Source organism: Oncorhynchus tshawytscha, linkage group LG07 (genome assembly GCF_018296145.1).
Source record: "Oncorhynchus tshawytscha isolate Ot180627B linkage group LG07, Otsh_v2.0, whole genome shotgun sequence".
Classification (NCBI taxonomy): Eukaryota; Metazoa; Chordata; class Actinopteri; order Salmoniformes; family Salmonidae; genus Oncorhynchus; species Oncorhynchus tshawytscha.
The window spans coordinates 57218707-57231165 of record NC_056435.1 but is presented as its reverse complement, the minus strand read 5'-3'; the positions used below and the strand labels follow the sequence as shown (position 1 = coordinate 57231165).

Here is a 12459-nt window from a genome sequence, read left to right as displayed (position 1 = left end):
TAACTAAGTGTTTTTTTATATATTTTTTTTACCTTTATTTAACCAGGCAAGTCAGTTAAGAACACATTCTTATTTTCAATGACGGCCTGGGAACAGTGGGTTAACTGCCTGTTCAGGGGCAGAACGACAGATTTGTACCTTGTCAGCTCGGGGGTTTGAACTCACAACCTTCCGGTTACTAGTCCAATGCTCTAACCACTAGGCTACCCTGCCGCCCCGTATGGTTTTCAATCAGCGACAATGATATCTATATATCAATTGTCGCTGATTGAAAACCATATGGGGCGGCAGGGTAGCTTAGTGGTTAGAGCGTTGGACTAGTAACCGGAAGGTTGTGAGTTCAAACCACACCCGGCCAAACACACAGAAATACAAATCATAGAAAAAGGGACATAGAACGCCCACCCAAATCACACCCTGACGAAACCAAAATAGAGACATAAAAGCTGTAAGGTCAGGGTGTGACACCTCTACTGCCATTAATTCCAATTAGACTGGTTTGGATTTCTTCCTAACCAACATGGCTTCCATTTTCACCACATTGTGCAACTTTGAGGGTTTATGACATAGCCTTTCTAGTAATTTAATATGATATGTATGCTCCTGGGTGGTGGAGAGGTTGGGGATTGCTGAGTTGGTGAAATTAACTCGTAGTGGACTCGTAAATGATTTATTGTATTTCCTCCGCCAAGAGGGAGAGGGCGCTCAGGATTACAAGATTAGGGACAAGAATTGTGACATGCTTTTGCTCTCCAGAGCAGGGTGCCGTTGAATAGACTGATAACAGGTTGTGGCATTAGGTGTTGAGGGGGATCAGTTGAAATGGAGGATTCCCAGTGTCTGTGACGCCCACTGTTTGGTGAGAAGTAGATCCGGTGGAGAGCGTGGGGAAACGTAGAAGACATTATCTGTCATGCTGAGTTTTGATGCAGAGTGGATACTAGATAAGGTCAAGGTAGGAAGCGTTCGTTATCTAGTGAGAGCTTTTGTTCAGAAACTATTATATATATATATTACTGTACACATTCTTGAATTTGATCTGGAATTGGGAACTATGAAAAGACCCCCGGTGGCATGCCTGGTGGGAAAAGTGTGTGTGTGTCAGAGCTGTGCGTATGTTGACAATGCAAACAATTTGGAATTTCCAACACAATCTATCTTATAAAAAGAAGAAGTGATGCAGTCAGTCTCTCCTTAACTCTCAGCGAAGAGAGACTGGCATGCATAGTATTTATGTCAGCCCTCTGATTACAATGAAGAGCAAGATGTGCTGCTCTGTTCTGGGCCAGCTGCAGCTTAACTTTTTTAGCAGCACTTGACCACATGGCGGGATCAAGATATGACTTAACTAGAGCATGCAGGACTTGCTTTGTGGAGTGTGGTGTCAGAAAAGCAGAACATCTCTTTATTATGGCCTGACCTCTCCCCATCTTTACAACCATTGAATCTATATGGTTTGACCATGACAGTTTACAATCTAACATAACAAGTAATTTAGTCTCCTCAACTTGTTAATATTCAGAACCACATTCATGTAAAGCTTAGAGAGCCTACCAGACAAGCTAAATGCCTTTTATGCTCACTTTGAGGCAAGCAACATTAAAGCATGCATGAGAGCACCAGCTGTTCCAGATGACTGTGTGATCACTCTCTCCGTAGCCGATGTGAGCAAGACCTTTATACAGGTCAACATTCACAAAGCCGCGGGGCCAGATGGATTACTAGGACGTGTACTCAAAGCATCCGCGGCCCATCGGCAAATGTCTTCATTGACATTTTCAACCTCTCCCTGACCGTGTCTGTAATAGCTACATATTTCAAACAGACCACCATAGTCCCTGTGCCCCAGAAAGAGAAGCCAAATTGCCTAAATAATTACCGCACCATAGCACTCACGTTGGTAGCCATGAAGTGTTTTGAAAGGCTGGTCATGGCTCACATCAACACCATCATGCCAGAAACCTGACACCCACTCCAATTCCCATACCGCCCTAACAGATCCACAGATTAGGCAATCTCAGTCGCACTCCACACTGCCCTTTCCCACCTCTACAAAAGGAACACCTACGTAAGAATGCTGTTCATTGACTACAGCTCAGAATTCAACACCATAGTTCCCACAAAGCACACCACTAAGCCAAGGACCCTGGGACTAAACACCTCCCTCTGCAACTGGATCCTGGACTTCCTGATGGGCCGCCCCGAGGTAGTAAGGATAGGCAATAACATCTGCAACGCTGATCCTCAACACAAGGGCCCCTCAGGGGTGTGTGCTTAGTCCCCTCCTGTACTCCCTGTTCACCAACAACTGCTTGGCTAAGCACGACTCCAACACCATCATTGTGTTTGCTGACGACACAACAGTGGTAGGCCTGATCACCGACAACGATGAGACGGCCTATAGGGAGGAGGTCAGAGAACTGGCAGTGTGGTACCAGAACATCAACATCTCCCTCAATGTGAGCAAGACAAAGGAGCTGATCGTGGACTACAGGAACATTGACGGGTGCTGAAGTGGAGCGGGTTGAGAGATTCAAGTTCCTTGGTGTCCACATCATAGCCCAAACACACCAAGACAGTTGTGAAGAGGGCACTACAACACCTTTTCCCCTCAGGAGACTGAAAAGATTTGGCATGGGTCCCCAGATCTTCAAAATGTTCTACAGCTGCACCATCGACAGCATCCTGACCGGTTGCGTCACTACCTGGTATGGCAACTGCTTGGCATCTAACCATAAGGCGCAACAGAGGGTAGTGTATATGGCCCAGTACATAACTGAGGCCAAGCGTTCTGAAGTCCAGGACCTTTATACTAGGTGGTGTCAGAGGATGGCCCCAAAAATGGTCAAGGACTCCAGTCACCCAAGACATAGACTGTTCTCTCTGCTACTGCACGGCAAGCGATACCAGAGCACCAAGTCTAGGTCCAAAAGGCCCCTTAAGTCACCTACATTGTGTCTGCCAACGCCCCTGGGATAATGTACATTTGCTGCAGCATTGTGACAATTCAGCAACACAATGGTAGGGATTACCTGATCTGGTCTTTGGTCATTGATAAGTAATTGTCTCAATACAGCCTTATGTAGGGGCATAGAGCAGTAGAGTAGAGGCACTTACAGAAGTAGCACACATGGGGAACATTTTTAGTAGCCTAGTGTCTGGGAAAAATGTGGCCTTTTATAAATGCATTTCATGCAATTCAACATAATTTTACACGACTGGAGACTTTGGCATAATCTTTTTTAATACCACACAAATAAACGCAATGACAGGCTACTTTGACACTGGCAAACTGAGATCAATAAAAACAGCCATTTCATGAATCCATCAATAGCCTAGGTCTAGGTGTTTGGAGACATTGAGGGGCAGCGGGTAGCCTATTGGTTGGAGCATTGGGCCAGTAACCAAAAGGTTCCTGGATTGAATCCTTGAGCTGACAAGGTAAAAATCTGTTGTTCTGCCCCTGAGCAAAGCAGTTAACCCACTGTTCCCCGGGCGCCGTGGATGTCAATTATGGCAGAGGGGTTGGGTTAAAACATATTTCAATTGAATGCCTTCAGTTTTACAACTGATTAGGTATCCTCCCTTTCCCATATTGTAGGCTACAATATGAGGTGGAAATTAGTCCTAAAAATTATTTCCAGTTTCACACTCCTTTGTGATGGCAAAAAGCTCTTCGTTAAACAATATTTGGAAGTTATTAAAATATTTTGGTCGCCTACTGCTAAGAGTCTTCTCTTTTCAGCAGGAGCCATTTGCTTTCCAACCTGTGTTTTCCCGCTATTGCATTTTAAGTACTGCTAAAGGCCTGTTGTCAGCATGCTGTTTGTTTACTGACAGATTTTCAGTGTTCCCTCCTGTAGACTGCCTGCTTATTGGGCTACATCTACATCTAGGCTATATATAAAACATAAAAAGATTCTAGGCCTCATGGTGTAGTGGGTAATTATTTATGTGTCCAGATATAAATGTTTTATGATGCCTCCCCAGACACACTTGTCTAAATTGATGGGTCGTGTGAAAGAAATACTATAACACCCAGCCACATCTGTTGGTGGAAAAAGTATTCAATTGTCATACTTGGGTAAATGTAAAAGATAGCTTAATATAAAATGAGTGAAGTAAAAGTTACCCAGAAAAATACTACTTGAGTAAAAGTTACCCAGTAACATACTACTTGAGTAAAAGTTACCCAGTAAAATACTACTTGAGTAAAAGTTTTATGTCTCTGTTTTAGTTTGGTCAGGGCGTCAGTTGGTGTGGGCATTCTATGTTTTTGTTCTAGGTTTGGTATTTCTGTGTTTGGCCTGGTATGGTTCCCAATCAGAGGCAGCTGTCGATCGTTGTGTCTGATTGAGAACCATACTTAGGCAGCCTGTTTTCCCACTAGGATTTGTGGGTAGTTATTTTCTGTTTAGTGTGTTGTTTCACCTGACAGGTCTGTTTCGTTTCTTTCATTCACTTTGTTATTTTATTTTGTGTGTTCAGTTCTAATAAATTAACAGGGACACTAACCACGCTGCATATTGGTCGGATCCTTCCTACTCCTCCTCAGACGAAGAGATTCATTACACATAACATTGTTGTGGAATGTTACAAAGTCATGTCACGACCACACATATCAATATTAATTTTATATATCAATATTTTGCTAAGTCTTGCTAAGTGGATGGGTCTCAACAGAAGGTGTAAATGGTACAGCCAAATGGTTACTTGCGTAGTAGCAGTATCAGAAATAGTGTCAATATAAATGAAATAATATACAGTATGTACACGAACAATATCAATAATGATAGTGAATGATGAGGTGGTTATATGCATACAATCAGGGGTAAAGTGGCTGAGCAGCAGGATAAAAAAAATAGTAGCAGCAATGCTGATGACTGGTCCGTCCGAACCACGCATGAACAAGGGAATCTATATTCAGAGAGCCTGTTTCTGTCCATAGCCTCTAAAACACCCTAATCTTCTCAAAAAGATATGTTTGTCTATCTGTGTCCAGTCCAGGTGGTAACTCGATTGATCTTTGTCTCTTTGTTTGTAACATTTTTATTATAAGTTTTACATTGTAAAAAGTCAAAATTATTTTTCAGGCCATGAGAGGTATCGGATCTGGAAAAATAGGTTTCAGAACAAAACAGTCCAAAACGGAGCGGTGACAGGATCCGGCTAAAATTAACCACTGGTTATGGGTAAAAGTCCACAATGAAACTAACCTTAAATTGTGGAGAATATGAATGTGTTGCCCATGTATAGGCAATCATTCATGACTTACAGAACCCTTCTTTGGTGCCTTTAAAGACTCGATGGGAAAAGGATTTGGGGGAGGAACTTGGGGAAGACGCCTGGGAATCTGTGCTGCACAGGGTGCACTCGTCCTCTTTTAGCACTAGACTCAGCCTCATTCAATTCAAGGTGGTTCACCGTATCCACTGGTCGGGGGCCAAACTTGGAAGAATATTCTCTGATTTTGATCCTACCTGTGTCAGATGTAAAGTGGAACCAGCCATACTGTTGCATATGTTTTGGGGCTGTCATAAACTGTCAGGTTTCTGGGAATTAATATTTAAATGTTTCTCTATGTATGACACTGTTATAGATCCGTCTCCCCTTACAGCCCTTTTTGGAGTACTGCCCATGGGTACCCCCCTATCAAGAATCCAGTCGGACACTGTTGCTTTTAGCTAGACGGCTAATACTACAGAACTGGAAGATGGCAGCTCCCCCATCTTATAAATATTGGGTGAGAGATGTGTTCTGCTCTCTGAAACTAGAAAAAAGTCAATTCAATTCACGTGGGAACCCCAAACTGTTTAATGAGGCTTGGGCTCCATTCCGGTCTTACTTTAAACAGTCCATCCTCCTGAAGTGTGAGCTTGTTTTTCCCAGTTATTTTTACATTTTGTTCACACCTACATGAATAATCATTCTATTTGTTTTTTATTTTAAACTTTGTAAACTTTATTTTTGGTCCAATGGATGGTCAGTCTGTGGCCATGACTGTCTGTGAGTGGTTGCATTTCTCCACCCTTATCCCTTGACTGTTTACAGGAACAATGTTGAGGTGTTTGCTCTGTCCCTGTACTATAGATTGCCCTTTAACCTTTGTAGCCTTCTGCCTGGTGTGTTTAACTTGTCTAAAGTATGGTATCTTTGAAGCTATTTTTTTTCTCTAGTTGAGTATATTATTTATATTGCTTTGTGTTGTCTTGTCTGTGTGTGTGTGTGTGTGTGTGTGTGTGTGTGTGTGTGTGTGTGTGTGTGTGTGTGTGTGTGTGTGTGTGTGTGTGTGTGTGTGTGTGTGTGTGTGTGTGTGTGTGTGTGTGTGTGTGTGTGTGTGTGTGTGTGTAAAACTTAATAAACAGAGTTTTTTTTTTAATGTGGAGAATGATACATTTGCATCTGTTGGCCATTAATTAGCCTGTTATTTGCTATGCCTATGTAGGCTACCATTTAAAACAATAAATATGTTGAAATTATGATATCACTGGAGTCATTGCAAATCAATTTGTGCCACTTGTGTAGCCTATCTGGAGCTGACAAACAGATTTAACAAATAGCCTATAACTTCAGTTTATTATTGTTGTAGCCTTGTGTTATTATTCAATTATTTATGGACATGTTTAGTTAATAAAATTGGAAGTTATCAATTGTGATCATAGTCACAATTCTGTCGCAATTGCCGATCAGCTGATGTTAGAATGCATTAGATTGAAGGCAACAGTCAGTCAGATTAGGCTACAGGTAAAAAAAACAATACGGGCTGTTGTTGACAAGCACATGCCTATTCAGTTCATATCCATATTTTAATATTTGATTCAGTGATTGAAACTACAACCCCATCCTCAGTAGCCTATTCCAGCAGGCTGTTGGGCAACGGAAGCACTTCTTACCTCGAAATTGCCTCGCTGTTCATGTTGAATAAATTAGTCTGTCAATTTGAACTAAGCAAGCTGCTAAATCGTTCATCTAACATCTTGCCAAGGCTACTGTAGGCTCTCGGAAATTAGATGTAGGCCCATCAGGAGCTATAGGTTACCTGCATCTAGCTAACCCAACCATGACAAAGTTGAATTACAAATCATAAACCCAGATGCCAATTGAAATGTCAATCTCGCAAATAAGCCATTTATAACAGTTTGTAGTCTTAACATCTGGCACATAATAACATCACGACTGCCAGAAAATAGCCTAACATACATTTTTTGAAGTTTAATAAGGGAAAATGATATTTTCTATTGCTACATATTCAAATTCCTTTAGTCACAATAGCTCACAATAATTATTATTTTGATGGAAAACCACATTTTGATTCTTAGGTTGTTAGAAGTTAAGTTGAGATTCCTTCTTAGTTCGCTCAATAACATTATGAAAAAAGGGTTTATTAGTTAAATGTGGCAACTCTCCTCTTGCTGCAAGAAAACAACATTTTTGCCCTAGTTTTCAGGCCTTGTGGGCAGGGTTTGTGTAGTCATTGGGCTAGACATTTTAGCTTGACCTGGTAACCGTGGCTAGGCAGAGTGTTTAGTTCATTACCAAGTGCAGCTCGCTGTCACGACTTCCGCCAAAGTCGGTCCCTCTCCTTGTTCGGGCGGCGTTCGGCGGTCGACGTCACCGGCCTTCTAGCCATCGCCTATCCACTTTTCAATCCCCCAATTACTTGTTCATTATTTAATTGACCCTCTGTTCCCCCATGTTTGTTTGTGAGTAATATTTTATTGTATTACGGTCCGTATTTGTGGCCTTGTATTTATGCGACGTGTATTGTGATTTATTTGAGTAAAATTTCGTTCATTACTCATATCTGCTGTCCTGCGCCCGACTCATCTCACCAGAGGCTTTACACTCGCTACCTACTGCTGTGAACACAAATCTTTGTTTTTCCTTTCTGACTAATTTATTCATCACTGTGCGTGATTACCAGAACTGTAGGTAAGGTATATGTTTTTCCACTGTTTAACAAACGAATTTGTCAATAGTTTATGAATATTTTGGTCATTATTACAGAATTAAGTATCTTGTTTAAATGCTGGTTATCTAACATTGTTAGCTACATTTTCAACATCGTGCATGGATAACTGGACAGTTAATTGGATAATCACAGCTGAGTTACATGGCACAAAATTGAAAAGCTTGTTAAAATCTCCAATCAACATTAAAGAACCCTAAATTGAGGAACTGTCTCTCTCACGTCACTCTAAAAGGAGTACAATCGCCATAATTTCACCTACTCAGTGTACAAATTCCAGAGGCATCACCCTCTAATTCAGAACTGATTGATGGAATTATTTATGCATGTAATTAATTATGTTGCTATATGTTTAAATTCACTTTTGATATCTTTGTTTGTTTCGGTTGTGACCTTTCATATACAGGTAACTGCCAAAATAAAGGAAACACCGGCTAAAGCGTCTTAATAGAGCATTGGGCCACCACGAGCCAGAACAACTTCCATGAACCTTGGCATATGTGATTGACATACTGTATATTATTATCACAATCAATTAAATACATTAATGTCAGTATTTTTGTCTGACTTTTTGCCTTTTCACTCCTGCCCTGTGTTGTCTTTGACTTGACCTCCATCTTGCTCTTGTATACATCCTCTCCCTCTCAGGTAAATATTTTAAATGTTCATTTCCTTCTTCCTTTCTTTTAGCATTTTTTCCCCTTATTTTTTCAAATATTTTTGATATATCACAGGGGCAGTTTTTATCCTCTCTGTCTTTTTTGTGTACTTTTCAGCATGTTGGCACTTAATGGATGTCCCTGTCCTTCAATAACTACAAATAATCCAAAACAGAAATTATTCAATCAAATCAAATTTTATTGGTCACATACACGTGATCAGCAGATGTTATTGCGGGTGTAGCGAAATGTTCGAGCTTCTAGCTCCAACAGTGCAGTAAAATGTAACAATTAATATCTAACAAATTACACAACATATACCCAATACACACAAATCTAAGCAGGAATTCATTATGACTATATACATATGGACGAGCGATGTCAGAGTGGAAAGGACTAAGATACAGTGGAATAGTATAGAATAGAGTATGTACATAATAGAGGAGTAATGCAAGATATGTAAACATTAAGTGAATGAGACACAGTAGAATAGTATAGAATACAGTATATACATATGATATGAGTAATGCCAGATATGTACACATTATTAAAGTGACTAGTGCGCCATTTATTAAAGTGGCCAGTGATTTCTAGTCTATGCCTATAGGCAGCAGCCTTTAATGTGCTAGTGATGGCTGTTTAACAGTCTGATTGAGATTGAAAAACAGATTCTATCTCTCGGTCCCAGCTTTGATGCACCTATACTGACCTCACCATCTGGATGACAGCGGGGTGAACAGGCAGTGGCTCGGGTGGTTGATGTCCTTGATGATCTTTTTGGCCTTCCTGTGGCGTCGGGTGCTGTAGGTGTCCTGGAGAGCAGGTAGTTTGCCGCCGGTAATGAGAGCCTTGCGGTTGCTCGCGGTGCAGTTGCCATACCAGGCGGCGTTAGAAGCTTGTGAGTGTTTTAGGTGACAAGCCACATTTCTTCAGCCTCCTGAGGTTGAAGAGGCTCTGTTGCACCTTCTTAACCACACTGTCTGTGTGGGTGGTCCTTTTCAGTTTGTCAGTGATGTGTATGCCAAGGAACTTTAGCTTTCCACCTTCTCCACTGCGGTCTCGTCGATGTAGATAGGGTGGTGCACCCTCTGCTGTTTCCTGAAGTCCACAATCCTCTCCTTTGTTTTTTTACGTTGAGTGAGAGGTTGTTTTCCAGGCACCACACTCCCAGAGCCCTCGCCTCCTATCGTCATCGTTGGTAATCAAGCCTACTACTGTTGTGTCATATGCAAACTTGATGAATGAGTTGGAGGCTTGCTTGGCCACGCAGTCATAGGTGAACAAGGAGTACAGGAGGGGGCTGAGCATGCACCCTTGTGGGGCCCCAGTGTTGACGATCAGAGGAGCGGAGGTGATGTGTCCTACCTTCACCACCTGGGGGCGGCCTGTCAGGAAGTCCAGGACCCAGTTGCACAGGGCAGGGTTCAGACCCATGACCTCAAGCTTAATGATGAGCTTGGAGGGTACTCTGGTGTTGAATGCTGAGCTGTAGTCAATGAACAGCATTCCTACATAGGTATTTCTCTTGTCCAGATGGGATAAGGGCAGTGTGCAGAGTGATGGCGATTTCATCATCTGTGGATCTATTGGGGGCGGTAAGCAAATTGAAGTGGGTCTAGGGTGGCAAGTAAGGTAGAGGTGATATGATCCTTGAATAGTCTCTCAAAGCACTTCATGATGACAGAATTGAGTGCTACGGGGCGACAGTCATTTAGTTCAGTTACCTTTGATTTCTTGAGTACAGGAACAATGGTGGCCATCCTGAAGCATGTGGGGATAGCAGACTGGGATATGTAGAGATTGAATATGCCCATAAACACACCAGCCAGCTGGTCTGCGCATGCTCTGAGTACGCGGCTAGGGATACTGTCTGGGCCGGCAGACTTGTGAGGGGTAACACGTTTTAAATGTTTTACTCATGTCGGCCACAGAAAAGGAGAGCCCAGCGGGCTCGGTTGGTGGCACGGTGTTATCCTTAAAGCATGTGAAGAATGTGCTTAGCCTGTCCGGAAGCAAGATGTCGGTCTCGGCCACGTGGCTGGTTTTCCTTTTGTAGTCCGTGATTGTCTGTAGTCCCTGCTACATATTGTACGTCTCGTGTCTGAGCCGTTGAATTGCGACTCCACTTTATCGCTATACTGACATTTAGCCTGATCGATTTTCTTGCAGAGTGAATAACTACACTGTTTATATTCTGCCACATTACCAGTCACCTTACCATAGTTAAATGTGGTGGTTCGCACTTTCAGTTTTGTGCGAATGCTACCATCTATCCACGGTTTCAGGTTAGGGTAGGTTTTAATAGTCACAGTAGGTACTAAGTCTCCTATACACTTCCTTATAACCTAGTCACCGTATCCGTGTATGTGTGTAGATTATTTTCGCAAGCTACCCGGAACACATCCCAGTAAACGTGATCAATACAATCCTGAAGCGTGGATTCCGATTGGTCAGACAAGCATTGAATAGTTCAAAGCATGGGTACTTCCTGTTTGAGTTTCTGTCTATAGGACGGGAGGAGCAAGATGGAGTCGTGGTCAGATTTGCCGAAATTTGGGTGGGTGAGGGCCTTGTAAGCATTCCCGGAAGTTTGAATAGCAATGGTCCAGAGTCTTAGCAGCGCAAGTAGTACAGTCGATGTGTAGATATCTATGTTTTTAATGTAGATCATCACATCAGATGTTTTTTTCAATCAATGAAAAGAAAAACAGTGTCAATAGACTTACTTTGGACTTTAATGAATCCCCATGGCTGGCATATCCTTTGGACAGATGTACATCCCCCAAAAACATATTTGAATCCCAAAACCAAACTTTATACATTTAAAATATTATATGTTCGGTATTGGCACTTCTTAGAAATACATGAAGATTTACTAACTTGTTCATAAATGTTCTTAAAATGTTGGCAGACAGACTACTCACTATGTGGCCATGATGGAGAGGGTTGCAATCCCATTTCCTGATTTTAATTGTAGGGGTGAATGTTAAGGCACATTCATTCTACAGTCTTTTAATGTGTGTGTTTTGGTAGTGACATCATTTGGACTGCATTTTTCAGAGGAAGATGAATAAATACTAATTAGATCAGTATCTTTTAAAATAATATAAGAACAACTAGGATGGAGACCTGCATAGACACAGGTGCAAATACACCCAATAACAGACAAAATGCCATGCAAAGCAGACTCACTCTTTGTCCAGTAGCTGCTTCACAGTGAGGTAGGCCCACAGCCTCTGGATGTGGCTATCAGGCCTGGCTTCAATGGGCTCGTCCGTTGATATTGTCTCAGAGTACATCACCCTATTGCTCTTCTGAAATAATCAAGGCATCCTCACATTACAATACTAAACATTGACTTGATTGTATATTTTGATATTTTGCTGAACTCTCTCCAAAGTAATCATATGGAGTAATAATTTTTATCTATATTTTTTTTATTGCCTTCAAAATCAAAAGAAAATACAGAACAGTATGGAGTGATTTGACCTATGAACTTGTGAAGGTAGCAGAGTAGAGGTGACCTCACCGATATGGCTATGACCTCTGCAGTGAATGTCTCTATGTTGTTGTCGGTGATCTGGCCAGACACCACGATCTCAGAGCCGTTGTAGTACTGGCTGAAGTTGGTCTGGGTCAGGTTAGCTCCACCCACATACACCATCTGCACGTCCGTCAATAGGGGTGTGGCCACCTCTTCATAAAAGCCCTGTTAATCATACATTACAGGTAACCTAGAGGTTAAGAGTGTTGGGCCAATAACCGAAAAGTTGATGCTTCAGAACCGACTATATGAAAAATGTGTCGATGTGCCCTTGAGCAAGGCACTTA

At 41.9% G+C, this 12459-nt stretch overlaps 1 protein-coding gene across 1 annotated transcript in view; it reads right to left on the bottom strand.

Annotated features, from left to right (window-relative positions):
• Positions 1 to 12459, bottom strand: part of LOC112254915 (inter-alpha-trypsin inhibitor heavy chain H3) — a 50359-nt gene that overhangs the window by 24053 nt on the left and 13847 nt on the right. The window contains exons 11-12 of the mRNA XM_024427875.1: positions 12158 to 12337; positions 11821 to 11942 (exon numbers count right to left, since the gene is read on the bottom strand). Coding sequence (XP_024283643.1) covers positions 11821 to 11942; positions 12158 to 12337 — 302 coding nt within the window. The remainder of the gene's footprint in view (positions 1 to 11820; positions 11943 to 12157; positions 12338 to 12459) is intronic.